Source organism: Beta vulgaris, chromosome 3 (assembly GCF_026745355.1).
Source record: "Beta vulgaris subsp. vulgaris cultivar EL10 chromosome 3, EL10.2, whole genome shotgun sequence".
NCBI lineage: Eukaryota > Viridiplantae > Streptophyta > Magnoliopsida > Caryophyllales > Amaranthaceae > Beta > Beta vulgaris.
In genome coordinates, this window is record NC_079204.1 from 244,511 (window position 1) to 269,780 (window position 25,270).

Sequence of the window (25,270 nt, forward strand, 5' to 3'; positions counted from 1 at the left end):
AATAGTAGATGAGGGTTCCTTAAAAAAATACATATTTAACAGGAAAAAAAAAACTTATGATTGTAATCCTATTAAAATAGTCCAAGCTTGGATTCTAGGCTATTGTCCTTGTCCATCTAAACAATAAACACCCCTCAGGATCGGCCCTAATTTTATGGCGGTTAGAACCTCTTTTCTAGGAATCCTTTATTTTCGAGATGGAGTACGTCATACGAACTGAACCATGTATACGGTACACCTGTTTTTCATCTTCTTTCTACTCTTACATTATCAAAATTATGTTCTAGACTTGTTCATGTTCCGCCACAAAGTTGAACATAACATAGCAAATCTGCCTTATTGATTTTATTCTACTATACATCTGTTAATAATTAAATTAGACGAAAAGTATAGGAGTAGAACAGCTGTTTTTTTTTTTTTCTTGATGCATGTGTAACGAATTTGCCAAATCAAAGTTTTTTATTCCCTTCGCGATATGCATGGAGCTTATTGACTATAATTAACATCTTAAGAAGATCAACATCAGATTCTCCCAAGTCCTATCCTTACATTACATAATTGCTATTACTATTACTATTTACTATTACGTGTATTGATCAACCTATCTACTAGTTGATTTGTTCATCACACAGATGACATTAAGTAATCATGAAAAATCAACACCAAATATTTGCATTTCTATCCACGTATAACACACATGTACAATATTCATTTTCCTCACTATATATAACTTAGCAATTAGCATCTCCATTGAAATAATATCCTAAACTAACCAACTCTTTCTTTTGCATAGTTCTAATTCAGCCATGTATGCTCCAAGTTCCACAAACACAATAGAAGAGAAGGTGGTGATTGATTATACACCATATTTTCGCCTTTTCGAAAGCGGTCGAATGGAGAGACTAACAGAAGTTCCTCCTGTCCAACCATCACTAGATCCCAAAACAAAGGTGGAATCTAAAGATGCAACAACAAAAGAAGGTGTCTTAGTTAGGCTGTTTAAACCAAACCTCCCTAAAAACAAAAAAGTACCACTATTACTATACTTTCATGGAGGTGCATTTATCTTTGAAAGTACATTGTCTCCAAAATATCACAACTACCTTAACAATTTAGCCTCTGAAGCTCAAGTAATGATTGTTTCTGTTGAGTATAGACAAGTACCCGAACACCGTCTCCCAGCAGCTTATCATGATTGCTGCAATGCTCTAAATTGGGTGGTTTTTCATGCTAAGGAAGTATGGATTAAGGATCATGTAGACTTCACTAAAGTCTACTTAATGGGTGATAGTGCAGGTGGCAACATAGCACATTATTTGGCAATGCGACTAGGGGTTAAGGGCTTACCTTGTGACTTAATAAGTGGCATTATATTGGTGCATCCTATGTTTTGGGGGAAGCAACGCATTGGCAATGAGGCTGCAAGATGCAGCCTAATGTCGGCCCCGGATTTAGCTGATCAAGTATGGGCATTTGCTTGCCCTACTAGTAGTGATGGTGTTGATGATCCTTGGTTTAACCCGGCTCGAGATCCGAACTTGAGGAGGTTAGGGTGCAAGAGGGTGTTGGTTTTGGTTGCAGGGAATGATTTCTTGAGAGACCGAGGGTTGTACTACAAGGAGGTTTTGGTAAAGAGTGGGTGGCAAGGAAGAGTAGATGTGGTAGAGTGTAAAGGGGAGAATCATGCCTTTCATTTGCGTAAACCTTCCTCTGTTAACTCTGTTTATCTTATGACAAAAGTTGTTGCTTTCCTTAATCCTCAACGTTCTGCACTCTGAATAACAATGTGTTTGATGGAGAATCACAAATTGTAATGAGTAATGACAATATGACATTGATACTTTTAGTAAAATAGCATAGTTACTAATTGAGGGTAAGGATGTTTTTTTAAGTCTTGTGTGGTGAGGCTGTTGTGGTCTTTCCATTCGCTTGTTATCTACCAACCCGTTTGATATTTATTAGTGATTCTCGTTTTCGATTGACCTGGCGTTATATATGTATTTATGAAAAAGTGATTTTGATGAAAATTTAGTTAAGTACAGTATTGTTATAAATACTAAACTGAATTTCCATGACATCAAAAATTCTTATTAAGGCTTGTTTCTTTGAACTTGAATTCATGGAAAATCAGTTTCGTCAGTTCTGTTCAGTTTAGACAAATTCAGTTTCAGTTAATTTTCACTCACATTTATAACTCAGTTCAGTCTAGACAAATTCAGTTAGTTTAGTCCAAAAGATAAGAGCCTAGGTTGTAGGTCTCTTCTAAACTTGGCCTTTAATCAAGCAATTGGATGAGGTCCATCTTATTTCTTGTTATTAGAGCCTAATTAATCTAGACAAACATGGATTCAAGTTCTTCAAACAAAACTGATTACATAATCATCTTTGATAATTCACCAGTATTCCACCTTTACCAAAGTGGGAAGATAGAAATATTCACTGATTTTCCTCCTATTCCACCATCATTTAGATCCCAAAACCAAGATAGAATCTAAAGACATAAATATGAATTCCTCAGAAACAACAAAACATGACATCTTTTAATTAGGCTATTTGAACGAAAACTCCATAAAACAAAAGAATACTACTTTTGTTATACTTTCATGGAGGTGAGTTTATTGTTGACAGTACTTCCTCCCAAGGTATCACAACTACCTTAATAACTTAGCCTTTGCAGCTCATGTTCTGATTGTTTATGTAGAATATAGAGGAATACTCTGAGCATCGCCTTCCAACAGCTTACAATGATTGTTGGGATGCTCTTAAGTGGCTAGTTTGTCATACCAGGGAACAATGGATCCGAGACCATGTATAGCGCGGGTGGCAATATCGCGCATAGATTAGCTATTCGAGTGGGTACTGAAGGTGGCCTAGACGCGAACCTCATCAATCATCATCAGTGGGATTATATTGGTGCATCCTTACTTTTGGGGAAAGCAAAGGATTGGTAATGAGACTGGCCAGACTGCTAAATGCAGAACCCTACTTGTTCCTGATTTAGCTGACAGAATATGGGCACTTACTTGTTCTACTAGTAGTAGTGGTAGTGATGATGCTTCGATTAACCCGATCAATGACCAGCAGTTGAGCAGGCTGGGGTGCAAGCAGGGAGTTTGTCTAGGCAACCAACCGTTTGAGTCTCTTAGGAGACTCAAACAGGGGCAATTTGGTCATTTTAAGCCTTGGAAATTTCACGCGCGTGTTGTTTGGTACCAATGCTAGGTTATATTGGTACCATTGTCCGAAAATTTTGATACCAAAGTAAGGTTGCTTGGTACCAATCCTGATAACAATGTGATACCAATACCAGGTTATAATGGTACCAATGTGTAACTTTTTGAGTGTTTGAGTCTTTTTTGGACTCAAACAGTTGGTTACCAAGGCTTTCTCTGCAAGCAGGTGCTGGTTTTCGTGGCAGAGAAAGATTTTATGAGCGAACGAGGGGTGTATTATAAGGAGGCTTTGGAGAAGAGAGGGTGGCAGGGGAGATTGAGGTTGTAGAGGCTGAAGGGGAGGATCATGTCTTTCATTATCCTTCTTCTGCTAATTACATTAATCTTATGGCAAAACTTGTGGCTTTTCTCAATCCTGGACGTTCTACACTATAAACATCCTTTTTAAAAAAGAAAAACAAACGGTTTGATAGCGAACAACAAACTATATAAACATTATTACTCTTTATTGCCTATGGTTACCAATTTAAGGACAAACATATTTTTACAGCATCGAATTGTCGATGTAAGGAACTATTGCTGTTTTTTCACCTCCGTTGTTCTCCACAAAACTTTTTGTTGTTTCAATTAATGATTGATGTCATATAATTATATGGTGACAATAATTGTAATTGTAAGCTTGTAGCAACTCCTAGAAAACTAGAAGTATATGATAGTGTATCTTTGATGTAAATGGGTTTGTCAGGTTAATTTTGTGGTCTGTAACTCTTCACTCTTATTTAATATGGGAAAATCTAATTTTTACGTTGGAATAATATCTAATGCTGTTTGGAATTGTCACTTAGATATATTTAAAATAATGAGACAAAAGATACTATAATTACATTTGAATATATTATAGATCTAGATTTGTTTATGCGAGATGTTCCATGATTGGTGCTAGGCCGGCCCCTCAAGGCTCAAGTGGTCCAAAAGATCTAAACGTTAGGTGAGGGAATATAATGGAACATGCCCATCACAATTATTGAAAATTATATCAAAAACCAGCTATTACACTTGCAAATTTTCTCTAAGATATTGAACTCAAAATCTAATACTTCCTACTATATTGACTCCATCAATTTCATATCAAATTATAAATATTAGTCATCCTTACATTTAGGGCTCGTTTGATTGAAGCTGGGAAGTATGGAGTACTTTGTTTTATTTTGTTACGATTTGATACATATTGGGCCCGAATATATGAGCCGAGGCCATCTGAACCCCCGGAAAATTCGAATCGAACTTTGGGAAGGTGTAGTGCTACCAGTCCCCCAGCCAACCCCACCTTGGAGCTTACAGCTTGCAGCTCACAAAGTCACATGGAGGGAAGATTAGAAAATAGAAGACAAGAAGAAGTAAAAGTTTTGCAAATGATACATTATGTAGTCAAATGACACCCATGCAATGCAGCAAGGGAAACATCATACATTAGATTACCTGGGATTCCACTAGAAATGAATATATATGTCCAATATTGAACAACTTTTTTGTGGAGACAAGAAGAGAAAGCTCATTGTCAAAAAAGTGAGACAATAGAGTTAACATCACCCAAAGAAAATAAAGCCAAATTTGACAACTCAAACATTCACAATATTCTGTTCATGAATAATAATAAATAAATAAATAAATATAAGTCTTTGTTTCACTACACATTAACAGCTCTGTATCACCTAACATGCCCCTCCTCTCATGAAGATGATTTACAACCAGACATAAACTCAAATGATAATTTAAATGCCAAAAAGAGAAATATAATAAATAACAAAAAATAGAAAAGAGAAGAAAACAAAAAGAACATTAACATGTAATGTAAAAAGGGAAAAAGAAATAAAAAAAAATACACAACATTACACTTTTCTTGATACTTTCTGTCACCACTACCAAAAATTTGCTTACACAAGAATGAAGAAATGAAGCTGTACACTAATATGCAGATTATTTTGTGTTTTTTTTTTCTTTTCTTGGAGTAACATGCAAGAATGCAACGAGATGAATAATGAAATATACTTTTTGAACTTATTGGAAAGAATCTATCCTATGATGCTTATGATGAAGCAATGATGAAGATTCCCAACTCTTTCCTTTCCTTAGCATCATCAAAGAGGGATTATGAATGTGAGGCCAGACCTTTTGAACTTAAGGTGGCGATGAAGGAAGAGAGGGAATTTATAGAGGAGCTCTCGAGCTCAGGGCAAGGCTCGGGAGAGATGGTCTTAGAGGATCCGACAACATTGGAGCAAACCCAGGCAGAAATCGGGGATGTGGCTGAATTCATGGATAAGGTGATATTTGACAAAGTAAACTCAAAAGGAGAATTCTCAATGCCGGTGAAACTACCGGCCATTGTAATGTTTTCCCCGGTTACATCCTCAATGGAAATTTGATCCAAAGCGGGGAGTGCACTTGGGTCATATTCTTCATCGGGGTGAGATTTGTATTGACCATTTGCAATAAATGCAGTGTAAACATTTTCCATTTCTACATCCGATACTTGTATATTCTCTATGTAACCCCCTCGTCCTACAGCTGTTCTGAAGTCAATACCTGTGAACGAGTTTTTTATGTGCAGATTTTCAACTAGAACATAAGAAATGCCACCAGACATCTCACTGCCAAATGCCACGGCAGAACCAGTTGATGCTTCAAGATTGACTTGCTTGATATGCACATATGTAGTAGGCCTATTATACGTAATACCATGCTCATCCCACCCGCTTTTTAGAGTGATGGCATCATAACCCATGCTTATGTTACAGTTCTCAATACACATGTGATCTGAAGAGTCTGAATTTACAATTTTCAAACAAGGATAACTCAGTATATAGAAGAATAATTGAACAGCAAAAAACAATAAAAAAGAATCAATACTGACAGTAAATAATGTGGTGATGATGACACTTCAGTGTCTTTCTTTAATAGCACCATATTTATTATCTATCTAGGGAGAGTTCAGGCATGTACAACAGGTTTTTAAGATGTACTAGAAGAAAAATGATGAAATCCCAATAGTGAGGTCCATATCCCGTGATTTCTACATATAAACCATGTTATCTATCTTTTGGCAACATTAATGCATAGAATAAAAGATATTCAGGATTTCACTTCTTCTACAGTTGATTTTTTTGTGAACTGATCCTTTCAGTTAAGAGACTAGCAGAATCTCTCATGAAGTCAGTGTTCATATTTGCTATATCTCGCCTTTTTCAGTGCAGCATCCTACTAGTATCGGAGTTCTTACATTTGGGTACAATGGATTAAAAAAAGTGTCAAAGTAGTTTGTTGCAAATAAAGAAGGTGGTTAGTCAATGCGTTTTAACTTTTAAGTCGAAGATCCAATAAAAACATCTTCTATGCAATTGTAGAAGTTCACTATCCAATTGTATTTTGTCTATGAGCCCATACGATTTGGCTACTAAATAGGTAATCTACAAAACAGATTAGCTTCTAAAAGAACAAAGGACAAGCCTATTGAACCATTGAGCTCAAGAATTCTGGGTAAATGGCAGGCATTAATTCTGTAAGTTAACAAAGGCATCTATTCTTGCCAACACTGTTTGCAGTTGGTGTTGAAGGACAGCATCTCGATCCCCATCCCTGAAAGTAAATTATCCTTGCTACACTAGTTGGACAAAGCTCAAATTTGTCGGACCACGTCAAAAAAGCAATCATCTTTCTCATGAAGCATGTTGTGTTGTGTCAGAGGGAAGAAAACGAGCAAAGCCAAACAGTCCCTTTCCAGTAATAAAAACACCTCCAAGTACACACTTTCCTTAAAACTTTATGTACATTCTACTTGCCGAAGCACATAAAGCACTAGTCCTAATAGCCTATTCAACTACACAAGAATTTAGAATCCATGTCACAACTCAGCTTTATATGATGACTATGCTAATTCTAAAAATAAATGTGCCCCATATGGCCAAATGTCAAAGTCACAGCCTCAGAGGCGGTTCAATCGTCTCGCAATATAACTTCTATATAATGACAGGCAATTTACGAAAAATTAGCTACTTTCTAAAAAAAGCTGATCCGCAACTATAAGAAATGACACCAATCATGTAGCTTCCGTGGTCAACCCTTCAGCGTTTCCTTTCAACTTAGAGAAAGGTTTTCAAATTAGTTCCGATAAGGAATATCCAACCTAGATTTACAGATACAATAATCTCGAATGAGTTCAAGTAACTTCAGCTAAGTGAAATTTTAAGTGAAAATTCAAAGTCCATGATGATAACAAATTCTACGGGTGGGCTCATTAATATGGGATGGGGTTCGGAGGAACTGTAACCAATATCAAAGAAGAGAAGTCAAACACTCCTCACATTGGGGCCAAGCACTTCAAAGTGCATTTCTCGATAGCAAGACATGCAAAAATATTTTTGTATCATTCAAAATCATAGATGAATGAGTAGAAAAGTATCATGAGCATAGCATTTTATGAAGGATAACAGCATTAGATGGACAAACCGGAGAACTAGAGTCTAACCTGGGACTACACCAATTGTGTAAGGGGATGAAGATGGAGCATAAGCTGAAATGTTTTGTACAAGTACATGACTGCATAGAATAAAAGGCAATGTAAGACAAAATATAAACATATTGCAATGCGAAGACTAAGATTTTAGCTAGAATACCTGCAATAAACAGGATGTATATTGTATGCAGGCGCATTCAAAAATGTCAAGTTCGAAACCACGACATCAAAGGATTTCACAATTTCCACAAGATGAGGGCGGCTATGATTTAAGGTATGAGATCGAAAACTATCCCACCAAAATGATCCTTGGCCATCAATAGTTCCATTATTACCTAGTTAAAGTTAAATAAGCACACATATGTTATATTCAAAAAGTGTAACAACTATAGATTAAGTTAATTAGAAAATTGCATGAGTTAAAAAAAAAAATATATAACTTACCTGTTATTACAACATCTTGCAAACTGTATCCATTTATCAAGCTTCGATATCTGCTTCCTGTGATATCCATTCCGCGACCATATGATGGCAATGGATCAGTGACTCCCCAATGGGATGGATCCTGCAAGCATTTGTGTTATGGTTAAATGGAGGCTTACTAACAAAATTAACCAGCTAGGATGTTACATTTACAATGGCTATAACGATCAACAGTGATTGTTCTTCTCTTTTACTCAATTAATCCTCTCCAAAAAGTTATGCATAAGTAACTTGATAGACTTTCGCTTACCATTTTTTATGCATTGAAAATGGTTTATTTTACAATGTTATCTTTTCTTTACATAGAGTTGGAAAGTTGATCCTCTTGTCATATATGTAAAAGTTGGGAAGTTGTTCTAGAAAACTTATCCAAAACTAGAACTGTATAAACACCCCTAAATGCAATGACTAAGTAATTCCCATACTCCCCTCAAAAAAAATTCAAAAGTAATTGCTATCCTAGCAAGAGAACCAATCCAGAACAATTTCAGATTCAGCAGAGCAATTATTAAACCTGAGATCCAAGGATGATAGCATCAGCCTCCAGAAAAAGGGTAAGGTGACTAGTAAGATTGAAACTCCCGGTAAGCCACTTCCCTGGTGGCACATACAGTTGAGCGCCACCCTTGTCTGCAAACGAGTTGAGATAGAATATGGCATTTTGAAAAGCCCCAGTATTCAGTGTTTTTCCATCTCCAACAGCACCAAACTCAACGATGGATACACTATGAGGTCTCGGATCCAATTTCGGCTTGTATCTGCATTGCTCCTCGCTATCATCCCCAAACACTTCGATTGAGTTACTAAGAGCAGAAAGCAGAAGCAATGCCACCTAAAAGAAATAGAAAATTTAGAATGTTAAAACACCTCAGTCATTCACCATCATCATGAAGAATTACAGTAATCAACCCACAAGAACAGAACTACAAATCTACGGCACAATGCTGGCCACTAGTAACAGTATTCAAAAGCAAGTCAGCCTGATTCAAACAACAAACAGAGAGAACTGATGAATCAACAGTAATAACAAAATCAACTTTGACTATATAGCACAGTTAAGTAGACATCAACTTAAGATAAGCCCAGAAGTCAGAAGTCAATTATTGGAAAACATAGAAAAAACTAGGTGAATAGAAACCCAGAAATGACCCTCATTTTCTAAATTCAGCAGCTTAATTACTACTACTTGAAGACAAGACAAACTACAAAACTGATCCAAGTGTCAATTGAACCTGCAAAAATTCTCAAACTTTCAATCATGCAAAAAAAAGAAAACAATACAACATAAAACTGAAATCAAAGAAATTCCCAGAAAAGAACAGACAACAATTAACTGCAAAAAATTAAGTACAACAGCAAAAAAAAAGAACTACCAAAAACAAAAACCCACAAATTTTACACAGCAAAAACATCACAAATCTGCAAAATTCTACTCAAAATTCCAAAATGAATCACATACAAAGTAAGATCCCATCTACTTCACTCACAATTCAAACATTCTCAGCAGTCAAATGCAAGACAACCCAGATCATGAAATCTGTTGATCAACATTAACAAAACCAAATTTTGTACAAATCAAAACAAAAATGTTGTGGGAAAATTTCCAATCACCCACAAAATAAAAATAAAAAACATACTTACTAGTATCTTCATGTAGTTGCAGCTTCTGCAAAAATGTACAGTTGAATTTGTGCAAAAATTGGAGAGAGAAAAAAGAGGAGAGAGAAAAACAAACTTTTTCTCTCAAACAGACAACAATAGACACACACAGACACACCCAATGACCTAACAACACCTTACAATAAAATCTTGCTTCACACCAGCAAAAATAAACTTCCCAAAAAAATACCAAATAGTTTAATTTTTTACTAAATAATCAATGACCCAGTTAAAAATAATAAATAAAAATTAAATCTTTTTTTTTCCCATCTCCTTTTTTTTGGCTCTATGATTATGATTTATAAGTAGTGTTGATTATGTAAACGACAAAATAATCAATGGGGGCATCAAGAGTGACAGATGAAGAAGAAGAAGGAGAAGAAGGGGAGAAAATAAAAATAAAATAAAAAGGAAAAAACACTTTAAAAGGAAAAAAATTTGTATAACGTATTTTTTAAATAAGGAATGCCAGCTCTCTTATGAGCAAAATCTTTGAGAAACAACAAAGAATTGTGCTGTCAAAAAAAATAACTAAAATACAACTAGACCAAAAAATTTAGTACACCACCCCACAATTTAAAAAAAAAAAAACTTAGTACTAAGCTTAATTTGCACTATAGTAGATTAATAGGCACTTAAAAGGGGAAAAAAAAGGTTGCACTTTGATAAATAATATTATGGGTAAATTGGGTATGTTAGATCAAAATAAGAAATAAAGGATACCAATAATTACTAGTTTGGTAGGGAGTATTGATTAGTATTGGTGATTATTTTAATGTTCGGGTTTTTGAGCGGTTAAAAAGATTGTTACTGACAGAATTCTTAATAACGTTTCCTTTTTACTTGGTTTTCTCTTTTTATTTCTCTTTGCATGGAAAGTGATTAGTGTGTATCGCTAGAGAGAACGAGTAGAGTGTGATGATGGGAGAAGATTTTATGTTGGTACAGGTTTAATGACTTCGTTTTGCAAGTTTAATAAAGGTTGATTTAGCACTTGTGAGATGTTAAAAAGATTGTTATTGACAATATTCTTAATAACGTCCCCTTTTTACCTGATTTCTCTCTTTATTTCTCTTTGCGTGGAAAGTGATTAGTGTGTGTCGCTAGAGAGAACGAGTAGAGTGTGATGATGGGAGAAGATTTTATGTTGGTACAAGTTTAATGACTTTGTTTTGCAAGTTTAATAAAGGTTGATTTAGCACTTGTGAGATGCTAACAATATTGTTAATGACAATATTCTTAATAACGTCCCCTTTTTACCTGATTTTCTCTCTTTATTTCTCTTTGCGTGGAAAGTGATTAGTGTGTGTCGCTAGAGAGAACGAGTAGATGTGATGATGGGAGAAGATTTTGTGTTGGTACAAGTTTAATGATTTTGTTTTGCCAGTTTAATAAAGGTTGATTTAACATTCGTGAGATGAGAGTTTCACGTGATCTTGGTCTAATGAGATCAACGGCTATATACCTTAAATCATCCAAAACAACTTCGCTCATAGCCTAACGCGTTAATTTTGTGATTATAAAGTTTTCAGTGGGGTCTTGTTCTAATTTTGACCACATTTATTGATTTATATGTTAAACAAAATATAGTCATGTGGGGTCTTGTTTGATTCGTTTCGATGTAAGCTTTCATAATATCAAATTTTTATAATTTTTAATTACATACAATTAGAGATAAAACGATTTGAAATTGTACATTGGCAAGCGTGAAAGTCAAAACGTTGCAACTAAATAAAAACAGAGGTAGTATGCTACAAGTCTTACCCCTCCAATACTCTTTATGTTCCTAGATGTATCCCTTATAAAAGGAATTAAATTTTGAGTTGAATACACTTGAAAATAATCATTTTTATCTACCATATTCTTATTAGTTTTACCCATTTCTTGTTCATGTAGTCAATTATAAGTAAAATTTGTCCCAATTTTTTCAGTTATATATTAACATATGCTAGTAAAAATAAGAATCAAAGTTACTTAAAAACATTTGTAATGAGAAATTTTCCAAAAATGTCATACCACATATAACATGGCGCCATATCAAAGGGGGGACTAGCAACACGTAGAGGCATACATGTCAGAGGGGGACTTCAATAATTTTTACTGTTGAAATTTTTTATTATCTACCTTTTTACTAAGACATAAGGATTTAGTAGCTAGAAGTGAAATTGGTCGAATATAAGAGACGTAGATTGATGGTAAGGTCATGGCATTTGAAATAAGATGTCATGGCGCAAATATTTTGATCATTTTCCAAAGAAATGTCCTTTTAATGTAAGTGTAGTGTACATTGTAACACATAATAACTTAAAACGCTTATTCACTTATATTGGTATTAGTAATACATGGATATAGATTTGTACACTATAAAGTAAATTTCTTAATAAGTTGAAGAATGTTTAATTTACACAATTAATATGCTTTTAGATCTCTTTGAATTTCCCTCAAAATAATTTTATATTTGAGCTTCACGCCCTAGACTGCCAATTTTTGTGGTAGATGTCTAGATGATACTCCTTTCACCCTAATTTAAACTTTCAAATTTGACTTATACATGCATTAAGAACATGGTAGGTCATAGGTGGATGGAGAAAAAATGTGAATTGTACAAAAAAAAAATAAAAAAATATGTATGCCAAATTGCCGACTATGGTGACTTAGCCGGTTAGCCCAATAGCCCATAATACTAGCCTACTAGGGAGAATGTGTCATACCTAGTTTAATTTAGGAAAATTAATAAAAAAACCCTCTTATTAATACAGTTTAGTGGAATATAAGGATGAGGAGCTAGCTCAAGTGGTAGAGCACTCCCCTCTGATCCTTGAGGTCAGGGGTTCGATCCTTACCCCCGGCATTATGTTGGGGTATTTCCTTAGCATGCTTTGCATGCTTTACCAGCCAGCCTTGGGCAAGGTTAGCCCTTGGGCTGACTTAATTTCTCAATCAAAAAAAAAAAAAAACCTTTTAAAATATTTTCTGAAAAAAATACACACAAATTTTAATTTTCTTACAAGATAAATCATATTCGCATTTTACGGCATAATTTTTTAGATGTATAGAGTTGGTGCTGCCCTTAATAGAAATAAGGGGTTAAATGAAGATGAAATGGTCAATGTCGAAATTAAGAATAACCACACCAAAAAAAATAAGTTTCTTTTTGTAAGAAAATTTAAGTTTATGATTTTTTTTTGCAAATGATATTTTAAAAGATTTTTTTCGTAAAATTGAATTTTTGATGGTTATTAAAAAAACTCCTTTAATTTATAAATTTCCTAACTAAAAAAACTTGCGACATTGGTTCTGAAGCAGCAAATGTGTTCGACCTCTGTTATGGGATTTGCCCATGTGGTATGTCTATTGTCTAGACTCTAGAAGTCTTCCAACTCACAACTCCTTCATCAAGACAAAAATAATTCATATTGGAATCAATTCATCTTTGTCTCTTCAAAATATTATATTTGTATAACCATTTACAATGAGTCCTTCCTCACTGGTAACAAATAAAGGGTGCGTCGTTATTTATTCTTACCCTACTTGAGAATGTAATGGTCGTAGAGTGAATTTCACCTCAATCTGACTAGTTTAAAATTACATGTATCCTCATGATGAGTGGACGTAGGTCTGTTTTTTCGTCATAAAACAACTGAATTGAATTAAACTGAAATAAATAGTGATATGTGAGACTACAAGTATTGTTCAAAACTGAACTGAATTGAACTAAACTGGAAATAGGATGGGGAAACAGACACGTAGAGGTGGTAGTAAATGACACGATCCACTAAACCGATCCCGACACGTAATTAGCATATTTCGATCAAGGTTTTCAACATGTTTAAGTAAGCGGGTTGTCACGATCCGTTTATTATCGTGGGTGGTTAGGGATGAACATTTTAACCCAAATCTGACACGACAACCCGTTTAACTACTATTCTACAATCAATATTATTAGTTGGCTTGAGATAATTTGAATAGTTTCATAAATATATAAGATTTATTCTTAACTTGTTCGGTTTGTTTATTTAGGTAAGATGTCATATATGGCTATTTATATTCGATAATCGATAAAATTAATAATTTTATTATTACTCGTTATATAGTATTTCATTAATGATTAGATCCTTTCTTTTTCGTCAATTACGCTTATTGACGTCAATAGCATATTTGATTTAACATTTTTGGTATCTATAATAAGAAACTAATTGATCACCGGCTTCATTTCTTTTTGTTTGGTTCAGATCTTCCTTAATCACTAGCTAACTAATATTGAACTCGGCTATTTTTTTTTTACATTCGTTTACCTGTCAAACAACAATTTTTTCTTATTTTTGGTAATGATTACAATTCGTTTTCATTTCATGACTAAATACCCAAAAATAAAGGTTACATTCATATTACCATCCTCTTTCTTTATTTGATTGTATTCCCTTTTCATAACAACTTGAATCAAACAAGTGCTAAGTAATGTTAAATAATTCATTAGAGCACTAAGTTGTACAAAGATCAATGTCCATATTGATGTATATCATGTCGTCTACATGTTATTGTCGAGAATTTAAACTCTGGTTTTTTCTTATTTTATCTGGGGTTCTTTTAAAGGATCACATAACTAGAGATGATAAACGGATTGTGTCATGTCAAATTCATGTCGAATTCGGCTGTACGGGCTTGAACACCCTCGACCCCATCCGTTTATTAAACGGGCCAACAACACTCAACAAATCGGCTCGTTTATTGACTTGCTTATCTAACGCGTATATGTACAAAAAATAAACAAATGTATGCTATATATTTCTTAACCCAAGTCTTATATACTAAAATTTAACCTAAATAAACCAAATTCAACTTATTTTAAACCCAACTAATAATATTGATAGTAGAACAGTAGTAGTAGTTAACGAGCTATCGACTTATCATGTCGCTTTCGAGTTAAAATGTCCAATACTAAATTAACCCGTTTAATTAACGGGTTGTGTCAACCCGCTTACTCAACCGGTTGAAAACCTTACTAGTTACTACACCCGCTAATTTTATGTCGGATTCAGGTAGAAGTAGCGGGTCGGATTTTGAGTCTCACAAGTCACAACCAAACCCGCACAACTAGAACTTCAAAGTCCAAACACCCCTTTTCCCATTTTCCATCATCAAACATCACAAAAAACCCAAATCTAAAACCCTCCGAAAACCCTAATTCAAACTGCGGAGTAGAGAGAAAACCTTGAACTTCAACATCAATGGCGCCAAAAGATAAATCCCAGATATCAACGAAGAGGAAACGAACTGATAAAAACGATGCATCAGACACCTCCAAATTAAAGAAAAAACCAAAACAATTTACGAAATCCCTTTCTGCAAAACTCGCGAATAACAAATCAGTAGTTGTTTCTAGAGATGGACAGCAATCGAAGAAAGAGCTTCGCCAGATTGCTAAGGTATTAATTTTGTAGCAAATGATGTTTTTTGTTTGTGTATTGAAGAGTTATTTGATGTTGTGATGTTGGAAAATTTGAGTTTGTGAATGTAATTTGGGGTTTGTTTTTGGATTTTGTAGGAGAGAGCAGAAGCGAGGAAGAAGAAGAGGAAGCGACATTTTACGCTTGAGCAAGTTAGTTGAATTTATCTTAATTTACTTGGTTTTGTTGTGTTCAAATTAACTTTCTTGCTTACTCTTATATTCCCATGTCTTGTATTAATTTGTGAATTATTACTACTTTATAATTTGTTGCAAATGAAGTGGGTAGGCTTCAGCAGCTCAAATGGTGTAGCAAATGCATGAATTTGAAGATGTTTTCAAATTATTAGGCCCTTCTTAGTTGGAAATGCTCTCTTATATACTGGGGTGGAGGACAGAGTTCGCGACATAGTAGCTGTTTGGTTGAATGGGTTATAAAGTATATCTATATCTAGACATGGTACATTTGATGTAGTGCTTGTTTGGAAGCTTTCATGAGCCTGGAACTATAAGTAGTAGCTTGAATGAGAACCATACGCAAGATACTAGTATGTAATAACATATATGGGTGTGTTTTGTACAATTAGCCATGACTGTAGCAATGTTTTCTCATTTATGTGGAATTTGTAATTCTAGCCAAATTAGATGGTAGTGGAAGAGGCATCGCTTGAAATTCTTTCTATTTGGGCTCTTTCTGTTAAAAAGATTATTTTAGGGTGAGGGATGGTATCACACTTTCAGTGGAGGTTACAAGGCCAAAGCTAGAAAGCTATTGATATAGTTAATATAGTGGTTGAAATGAAGATTCAAGGAGGCGGGGGAGGGGAGTAAAATACATCTTTAACTTTTAAAGTTGTTTGGTTGACAAAAGAAAAATTCTACTTGCCACCAAAGGAAGGAAGTTGCAAACTTAGGCTTTGTTCTTTTGACCTTAAAGAAGCAAGTTTCCTGGAAAGAAATTCATATAACTTCCGATAATTTTTTTATTGAATTCTACGAGTTTAGATTAGGGCTACCCAAGTTCAATACGATAAGTTCGGATAAGTTCATATAAGGTCAAAAAAATCAGCGGTCTTCACAACTACATCCGATGAAACAAGTACAAAGTATGAGGAATAGATTTGATATGAAATTAAATATCAGCGGTCTTCTTCAAATAAAATGAAGATTGAAGCAAAGAATGGAGAGGGAGTGAGGAAACAGTTACCTGAGAATGAAGATTGAAGCAAAGAATGGAGAGGGAGTGAGGAAACAGTTGCCTGAGTTATGTTTGCAAATAAGCTTGACATATTTTTTATTTTTTACCAAAATCATTTACGACTTACAAGTCAACCCAAAATATAGGCATAAGCCCTCGGGTTAATGCAAAAGTCTTCTTGAAAATGTGGAATTTGCTTCTTGAATGACAAGCTGTGCACCTGCGTGGCCGTGTCCCAATTTATGACAAATCCACCATGATTAAATATAAGCCATGATTGTGTACCCATACAAATGTGGATATTTTAGAAGTTGCCATCTGGTTTCAGAATTTGTTTAGGTAGGTTTGTGATAATAATGACAGGTAATGTAGCTAAAATTTTGATTATGGGTATGAGAAACACTCACATGCTCCCTCACCTATCTACCAAATATTAGTTTTAGTTAGTTTTAGCAAGATTGAAAAATGAAATTCTAGGAAAGCATGAAAGAGATGTTTAAATATCTTTGATAAGTAGTCACCTTATTTGACCATTGGCTAACTTTATTCTGTATATTTGCAGGAGCTTGCACTATTATGGGAGAAGATGAGGCGTCGTAATATATCCAAAGAAGAGCGATCAAAGTATGTTGCTGACAACCTGAACCAATTAGATTCTCTTGCTGAATTTTGCTTGATCATTTCTTTACCCATTTGCTATTAGGTTTGTATCTGAAGCATTGCAGAAAATGAAGGGTAAAATTCCTGAAATTGCCGGTTCCCATATATCATCACGTGTATTGCAGGTGATGTGATTTATGCACAGATCACTGAAATTTTTATTATTAAGCTAATAGAAATGTAACTTTTGACTAACATTGCTCTTTGTGATCTTGATCATTCGATATCAGACATGTGTTAAATATTGCTCAGATGCTGAGAGAGATGTAGTTTACGAGGAGCTGAGACCGCACATACTCACTCTATCCTCAAGCACCTATGCAGTCCATTTAGTGACCAAAATGTTTGACAATGGTATAGCTATTGTTTGGGATAAAGCAAGAATTTGAACCATGAGATTTTCCTTTTAATACCTGTTGTTTATGTCAGTTTTTCTTTGTTCATTTTGCAGCTTCCAAATCTCAGCTGCCACGTTTGATTGCACTACTTCATGGGCACGTTGCTTCCCTTTTGAGACATAGTGTTGGTTCTATTGGTATGTATTATAGAGTGAATATGCTTGAATCTTTATTATCTTGCACTTTAGATGTTGTATACTAGTTCCAAGATGAATGTGAGGTCTATGTCGCTTTATTGATGTCCTCAAATAACTTATGTGTGAGGCTTGAGCACATATTTTAGTAATTCTTAATTGGGGTGTATGCTTTATTGCTTTCTGATAGATAGCGTCAAAGTTAGAATAAACAATTGATGGACAGAGAAAGTAGGGGGTGGGGGGTTCCACATCACATGAGAAATGGAAAGCGAGTGTATGTGAGAGATGGTGGGGGCGTCTACTAGGTGTGGTAAAATTTCCTTTTAAGGTAACATGATATGAAAGGAATACGAGAGAGTAGCTGTTAATTTTGTCCCTCAAATTATGAATGCTTTCAAACAGTTTAGTATTTGGAACTACTTTAGCTTTTGGGGTCTCTTTTACATTGCACTATGTAAGGATGGGATCTTGACTTTTGCCTAGCTAAGATCAGAAATTAGTGTAAAAAGGTTGCGATTTGTCTATGTTTCAGCATTTGCTAACAGCCTAACATTGTTCCACTACCAACTTGATTTAATTATTCTCGATGTACTTCTAAAATCTAATGGTGTATTTGACCTGCTTGCTAACGTTTTTTTCCTCAGTTGTCGAACATGCATATCAAATGGGAAATGCATCTCAGAAACGTGAGCTTTTGATGGAACTGTATTCGACTGAGCTCCAGTTGTTTAAGGATTTGGCAAATGTGAAAGAGAACAGGTGAGTTTCCTTTTATATAGTTGTGTGACATACTGTCGTGTCTTAACTACTATCTACAGTAGCACATAATGCTTTTGTGGTGTTTGAGGTTTGGGTTGTTCTTGATGGTATGTCAAATAGATCATGGTTAAAAGAAAATATCTTTTCAGGCTATATGAAACATGATTACATGTCTGCTGGTAGAATGCTTTATGAGATTGCTAAATTGATATCTTGGTTGATGTGCATCACTTACTATGTATTTATTGAGTTGAATAGTGATAATTGGTTGTTGAAATGGGTCTTGAGGTGGTTACTAGTTTGTCCTTCAACTTGTGGGGTCATGCTGTATAGAATGTATAAGGTCTTCTAATTTGACTTTGCTATCAAAGATGTGATAATTTGGGACTTTCTATTTCTTTCTTGGATGTCCCATATAATGATATTGCTTAAAGAATATCATGAATCATAAAAAAGTGGATTCTCAAAATTTCAGCTCAAATATATTGCAAAAGATGTATAGAGTTTGTGCACCATTACTTGTATGGCATAAGAAGTGGATAATGTGCTAAGTATAAGGAAATTTTGTCAGAAACCACCTTTTAAAAATAATTTTTTGTCACAAACCACCTTTTAAATTTTTTTGGGTCAATAACCACCTTTTTGGAATATTTTTTTGTGGGAAGCCACCAGTCGCCGGAAATACAAGAGTTGACTTAATTTTATCCGGCTGACTAACACGTGCAACTCACGTGTAGTAATTAAAAACCCAAATTAAACCCTTCCCACAATCCCACCCAATTCTTTAGCAATAAGCTGCCAGCAACAAACCCTTCTCTCCTGCGATTGTTCTTGAGCAGCGAAACTCATCAACATCAATCTTCATTGCTTCCCTTCTTTTTAATTCTTTGTCATAAACTTATCCATATTTATGGTTGGTGAGGTTGCAATAACTTCTCTACCCAATTATTAACGACACTAAAAAAATGCAGAGCATTCTACAGGTAAGAAAAATTTAGACACCTAACATTAGTGTTTACTTTTCAATGAAAGATAATTCGAGGAACATGAACGAATTTAAACCATAGTTGAGATGTTACCTTAACCTTTGATTGAGTGAATGAAAAAGAAATAGAAGGGATTTTAGGGATTGATGTGCAGAAGAGGGGAATTTGATTTATTGGCAGATGATGTGCGAAAATTTGAAGGGAGAAGAGTGAGTGCGAAACTTTGACGGGAGAAGAGTGAGTGGTTGAAGATGATGTGCGAAAATTTGTTTGAGTGGCAGGAGATTGATGTGCAGATGAGGAAGAAGGAGATTGATTGTGGCTGAAGAAGGAAATTTTCGCTGCTCAGGAACAATCGAAGGAGATAATGGCTTGTGACTGCTGATGAATTGGGTGGGAAGGGTTTAATTTGGGTTTTTAGTTACTACACGTGTTAGTCAGCCGGAAAAAATTAAGTCAACTCTTGTATTCCGGCGACTGGTGGCTTCCCACAAAAAAAATTCCAAAGAGGTGGTTATTGACCCAAAAAATTTTAAAAGGTGGTTTGTGACAAAAAATTGTTTTTAAAAGGTGGTTTTTGACAAAATTTCCTAAGTATAATCAACTTTTACTCATACTAAAAAGTGGGTAAGCAGAGTAGGAGTACAATCAATCAGATGGGTAGCATTTATCACGTTGATTCTTTTCCAATGAAGCTGTTGAAAAGTCAAAGTTATAGGTTCCAAAGGATGTTCAATACAAAAATAGAGCATGTTATCATTTCATTTTCATTTTTTGTTTTGTCTAATGCAAAACTATATATATTTAATTATATATATCCAAATTAAAATAAGAACTAAAAGAGGGAAAGTGGCGTAGTCTTGTTGTCTTGGGGTGTATTTTACCCATTGTTCAGCTAATATTTGGCATATTCACTGGTATTCCTGATCCTTTCGCAGTGTACTTTCTCATTTCATTATCTTGTTTATGGCCATCCAATATATATGCTGTTATGCACTCCCTGATCTTTGAAAAAAGCATGCATGGGAAAGTTTGCCTGCTACAGTCTACATGGTTTGTGTAATGATAACTGTAATGCAGCTATAGAGCTCCAGCAGCAGTGTGTGGAATGCTGATATGTAATTGGGTAGATGTTTGTATACTATATTGCCTTACAGCATCCAGATAATCATATTCACATGTTATATTGTGTTTTCAGGATAGTCGACATAATGGCTAAACTAGGCCTGAAAAAGTCATCTGTTATGCGTCATATGACTTCTGCGCTTCAACCAATCTTGGAGAAAGGAATAGTTGATCACTCTATCACTCACAAGGCCTTGATTGAGTACCTAAGCATTGCTGATAAGGTATATATATATATAGACATATAGTTATCTCACCCCAGTTTATAGTCGCGACTTCTGTTATTGATTTATAGTTAAGGTGGTTTTGTTCAGTTATTATATATTTAGATGTTCCTCCATTTGTTACTTTCTTCTGACTCCTTCCTGATTACATTTGTGTAGTTATCAGCAGAAGAGGCTATAAAACAATTGTCTGGATCACTGCTCGTTCGGATGATTCACACAAAGGAAGGATCGAGAATAGGGATTCTCTGTGTCAAGCATGGTAGTGCTAAGGTTTGCTGACACTTCCTAGTTTCTAGTAATAAATGAGGCATCTGAATATCTGATGCATGTAGATGCCTTTGGCGTGAGATCTGAACTGACTTCCACATGCACATTTGTTGTTTTACATCCTTTTCTTAGGAAAGAAAGAAGCTTGTTAAGGGAATGAAGGGGCATGCTGGCAAGATTGCCCGTGATCAATGTGGAAGCCTGGTATGTTAACACTTTCATTCGTTCAATCCTAGTTGGATCCGTTGAGTCAACATCTAAATTTCTTATGTCAAATAAAGTTACTTTAGTTTCTGACTTTCTGCTATCAATTCAATGAATCCAGATCGTTTTAGTGCTGTAAGCAACATTTAGAGTTTATTCTTCACCAATTTGCCTGAGAATTCTGTGAAAAATGCATGTAATTGAGCATGTTATGTGGAACTTTTTTGAAGTTGGATTTGCTTTTGAATAGGTTTCCACATACAGAGTTACTGCTTACTTTGTGTTTGATTAGAGACATGCTGCTTACTTTTCTAATTTTCAAGTGTTTTAGCAAAATTTGAAATCTTTCAATGCTCTGTTTGTTGGTGGCATGTCAAATGTTTTTTGAATATTTACTTGTTTATAAGGATTTTTTTGCTATTGTCTGTGTGGCAATCAACGCTTTAACCCTATATCAAGCTCCTTACTTGGAAACTTTTCAGGTGCTGGTTTCAGTTCTATCAACTGTTGATGACACAAAACTTGTTACGAAGGTTGGCCTTTTTCTTTCTCTCTCTATGCTTCTCTAGACGCACATCTCCCTAGAATATTTAGATTTGCATGCATTGGTTCTGAAATCTACGCTTTATATTTTCCCAAACAGGTTATTGTACGTGAGCTACAACCAATCCTAAACGAGCTTGTCTTGGATAAGGTGCACCTTTAACCTTTTATGTTTATTTTATTTTCTGATCATCAGGGAAGGGGTAAGTGGACTTTTCATCCATTGTAGAATTAGTATATGTGCAGCCCCTTTTTTTTGAATTTTTTTTGTTTAAGAATGCTTTTCTTACATATACATGTTTGTGTACCTCACTGGTTCTCAAAGAGACAAGGCGTAGCTGCATGTAATTTTAAGTTCCCAACTGATTCTTTTCTTCTTTGGTGACTTAGAGTGGGAGGCGTCCACTTTTGCAACTAATGCATCCAAATTGTCAGAGCTATATTAGTCCTGATGATTTGACTTCTTTGAGTGCTTCAATTCCTTCTCTCTCCTTAAAGGCAAGTCCATCATTTTTGAGCTGGATTTCGTATCATGCCAATTGCATTAGCAGTGTGCATCTAGTGCTAACTTTTTTAAAATATTTTGTAGCAGGCTGAAGAAGAAGCAAACAGTGAGGGTAAACTAGCTGCATCTACAGATAAGGGTAAAGGCAATAAGAAGGAAGCTGAGCATGACAGTGAATTACCTGCTAGTGATGCTGATGAAATCATGGAACCTGGGGAAGATGTCCACTTGGTTGAGGGAGGTAAAAAGGATCCTTTTGTCAGGAGGCAGGAGTTGCTAGTCAAAAGCGGGCTTGCTGAGGTTTGTTGGTCAATTTGTTCCAGAAGGATCTCTCCTCCCTCCATATGATCCTCATCTATCTGCTTTTTAGCTGTCTCCAAGATATAAGTTTGATCATTAATATCTTTAATTACGTATTAGTTGAATTGTAAAAACCGTTGTTTTAAAAAGACACGTTAGGATGAATCTAGCAAGAACCACAAGATAAATTCTGCTCTTGTTCTTGTATATGATGGGAATTGGCAGGCAAAGTTGGTGGACTTTGACTCCTAAAATTAAAATGGAGAATACAATTAGTAGCCTAGATTAACAAGTGAATTTCAGCTTTCTGAAATGAGGTAATAGATGATATTGATGAGTGAATTTCGGCTTGAATAAGATTGTCATATGATCATCTAGGACACCTTTCTTGTATTAGACATGATAAGGCATCGTAAATCATGGTAAATTTCTGTCTGAAAGACCGATCTTGCGACTTTTTTTTTTTTGTTTTTTTTGCACCAGTGTTGGATTTTCCTTATTCTGATAAATTGACTATTTACTATTCCCGACTCTTGTACAACCTTGCGTTTCTCCAATGCAATTTCCTTTTCTTGTGTGGTTCAATTTTCTAATAACCTTACATTGGAGAGATGTGGGAATTTATAAGGAGACTGCATAGGTTATGTTCTGACATGTAACTGGAAAAGTCTACACCAATGGTGGTTTTTTAGCTTTCTCTGTCCTCCCTCCGTAGGAATTCAGTTGGGTGGGGTTTCCTTTTGGAGTTGGAAGCATGTATATGTACATATTTCAAGGTGTATTATTGAGGTTATTTAAGAATTGAATTATTTTATCCAACTTGTATCATGATTTATATTTTGCAGAGTCTCGTTGATGTCTGCATTGAGAGTGCGGAGGAATTACTCAAATCAAATTTTGGAAAAGATGTCCTGTATGAGGTCCTGTTCTTGATTGATTCATTGTGAAACAAAAAATATTCTAAATAGCTAATGAAGTTCTTTCGACCTTTTTATTTCCCCAATAGACATGCTCTAATTGTTCTAGTTAATCATCTTATTTTCATATAATGACAATATTTCATTCAATGCAATCATATATCATTTCATTTTCTTATACAGGTTGCTACTGGGGGTGTTGACGGAATTCTTCGTCCAAGTTTGGATGAGAAATTGACAATCCTATATGATAAAGTGGCAACTCTTGCAGCTCAACCTAAATCAGATGAATCAGAACATGTTCTTGAGAACTTCTATTCCAGCCGAACCATCAGAAAACTCGTGTTGGACTGCCCAATCTTTGCTTCAATTCTATGGGAAAGAGCACTAAAAGGGAATTATAAGATGTGGGCCAAAGATCATAGGTATATCCTGCTTGCAACCCCTTATTCTCTTTCGAATTTTTGATATGCTGATATTTTCCTGATATTTCATCTTTTGGCGTGCCTTCAGTGCTAAGGTAGTTGTAGCTTTCGTCGAGTCATCAGATTCGAAGGTCCGAGATTTGGCAACCAAAGAGTTGCAGCCTCTAATAAAGAGCGGTGTTCTCCAAATTTCTAAGACTAAACCATCAGAGAAATAAATTATCCCCAAAAAGAAGAAAAAAGTTTCTGCTATCCAGAATATTAGCACCAAAAAAGCAGCTTTCTGGAGTATACGAAGTTGTTTACCAGTGGCAGAAGATTTTCTCCAGCTGATCTTATTTTGTCACACAACATATTGATATAGAATCTGAAATTTTGGTCTATAGAACAAATTTAGTGTATTTTGATACAATACAAAGTTGTTCACAGTTTTTTTATCATTATTATTTTTATATGTTTCTTTTGGAATTTGCCTGTCATTCAGGTATCATGTAGTTCTAGATTTTGTAATTGTATCTCTGAGTCCTATTTAGTAATAATAGTACTAATTAAGTTCTTATGGCTGCTAAGTCTGCTACAAAGCAACTACTCCCTCCGACCTTGGTTAATAATTACGTTTTGATTGGTGGTGATGTTGAAGAAATTGAGTAACATAAGATAATTAATTAATGGTGGTTGCAGTCACACTCAATCTTAATTATTTCAAATTTTCTGAATAATATTAACAAGCAATTCGACTTGATTCGAGGAAATTAATTAGATAAATAAATTTGTGCCCGAGATAGATCTTAAAAATTTGAAATTAACTAAAGGTGGGTTACAAATGGAGCTCGTAGAACCTTATCAGTTATGTTATCATTTGTAAAGTGGTAATTGATGGTAATATTAATGGAAATATGTGAATAATATATAGTTATAATGTCAATCCTAATACTTTTTTTATAAAAAAAGTTGGTAAGATGAAGGATCATACTAAACTGGCACCTTGTACAGGTATAACCAGCCAAATTTGCCGGTCAGACTCCTTGTAGGGAGGGGGAATGGTAAGGGGAACTTCACCTCCAAAAAGCCCTAGTGAGATTTAAGGCTAAATCTTTACCACTAAGTCAAACCTTACTTGGTTGTCAACGGTTGAGATTATAATTCCAAAGACAGATTTATTCTAAAACTTGGGATTATTTGTTCATTTGTTGGCAAGTGCTGAGTGTCAAACATTACTATAATAATGTTAACCAACATAACTATTAGAATTAGGTGAGATTGACGTGAAGTAGGAGTATCATTATCCGACAATTTGATAGCTTTTTTAGTAGATTAACCCCATGATTAATTTCTTGAGAATTGC

The 25,270-nt window shown here is 34.9% G+C and overlaps 3 protein-coding genes and 1 pseudogene across 3 annotated transcripts; 3 read left to right on the forward strand and 1 right to left on the reverse strand.

The window, feature by feature from the left end:
* Nucleotides 1-663: 663 nt before the first annotated feature.
* LOC104887862 (probable carboxylesterase 7) lies at nt 664-2,031 on the forward strand. The gene has a single exon (XM_010672624.2). It carries the CDS (start codon nt 807-809, stop codon nt 1,776-1,778), a length of 972 nt encoding a protein of 323 aa, XP_010670926.2. The 5' UTR covers nt 664-806; the 3' UTR covers nt 1,779-2,031.
* On the forward strand, nt 1,785-3,698 carry LOC109134580 (probable carboxylesterase 12; annotated as a pseudogene).
* A 1,101-nt stretch (nt 3,699-4,799) lies between these two features.
* On the reverse strand, nt 4,800-10,411 carry LOC104887863 (probable polygalacturonase). Its single transcript, XM_010672625.4, has 6 exons — nt 9,811-10,411; nt 8,684-9,001; nt 8,131-8,251; nt 7,847-8,021; nt 7,699-7,769; nt 4,800-5,999 (listed from the first exon to the last, which is right to left on the reverse strand). Exons 1-6 carry the CDS (start codon nt 9,820-9,822, stop codon nt 5,323-5,325), a joined length of 1,374 nt encoding a protein of 457 aa, XP_010670927.2. The 5' UTR covers nt 9,823-10,411; the 3' UTR covers nt 4,800-5,322.
* A 4,491-nt stretch (nt 10,412-14,902) lies between these two features.
* Nucleotides 14,903-24,484, forward strand: LOC104887864 (pumilio homolog 24). The gene is made up of 17 exons (XM_010672626.4): nt 14,903-15,254; nt 15,374-15,427; nt 17,035-17,096; nt 17,176-17,257; nt 17,363-17,486; nt 17,584-17,667; nt 18,312-18,426; nt 20,611-20,761; nt 20,921-21,034; nt 21,164-21,235; nt 21,718-21,768; nt 21,879-21,929; nt 22,169-22,276; nt 22,371-22,583; nt 23,429-23,503; nt 23,684-23,925; nt 24,014-24,484. Exons 1-17 carry the CDS (start codon nt 15,057-15,059, stop codon nt 24,141-24,143), a joined length of 1,926 nt encoding a protein of 641 aa, XP_010670928.2. The 5' UTR covers nt 14,903-15,056; the 3' UTR covers nt 24,144-24,484.
* Nucleotides 24,485-25,270: the final 786 nt, after the last annotated feature.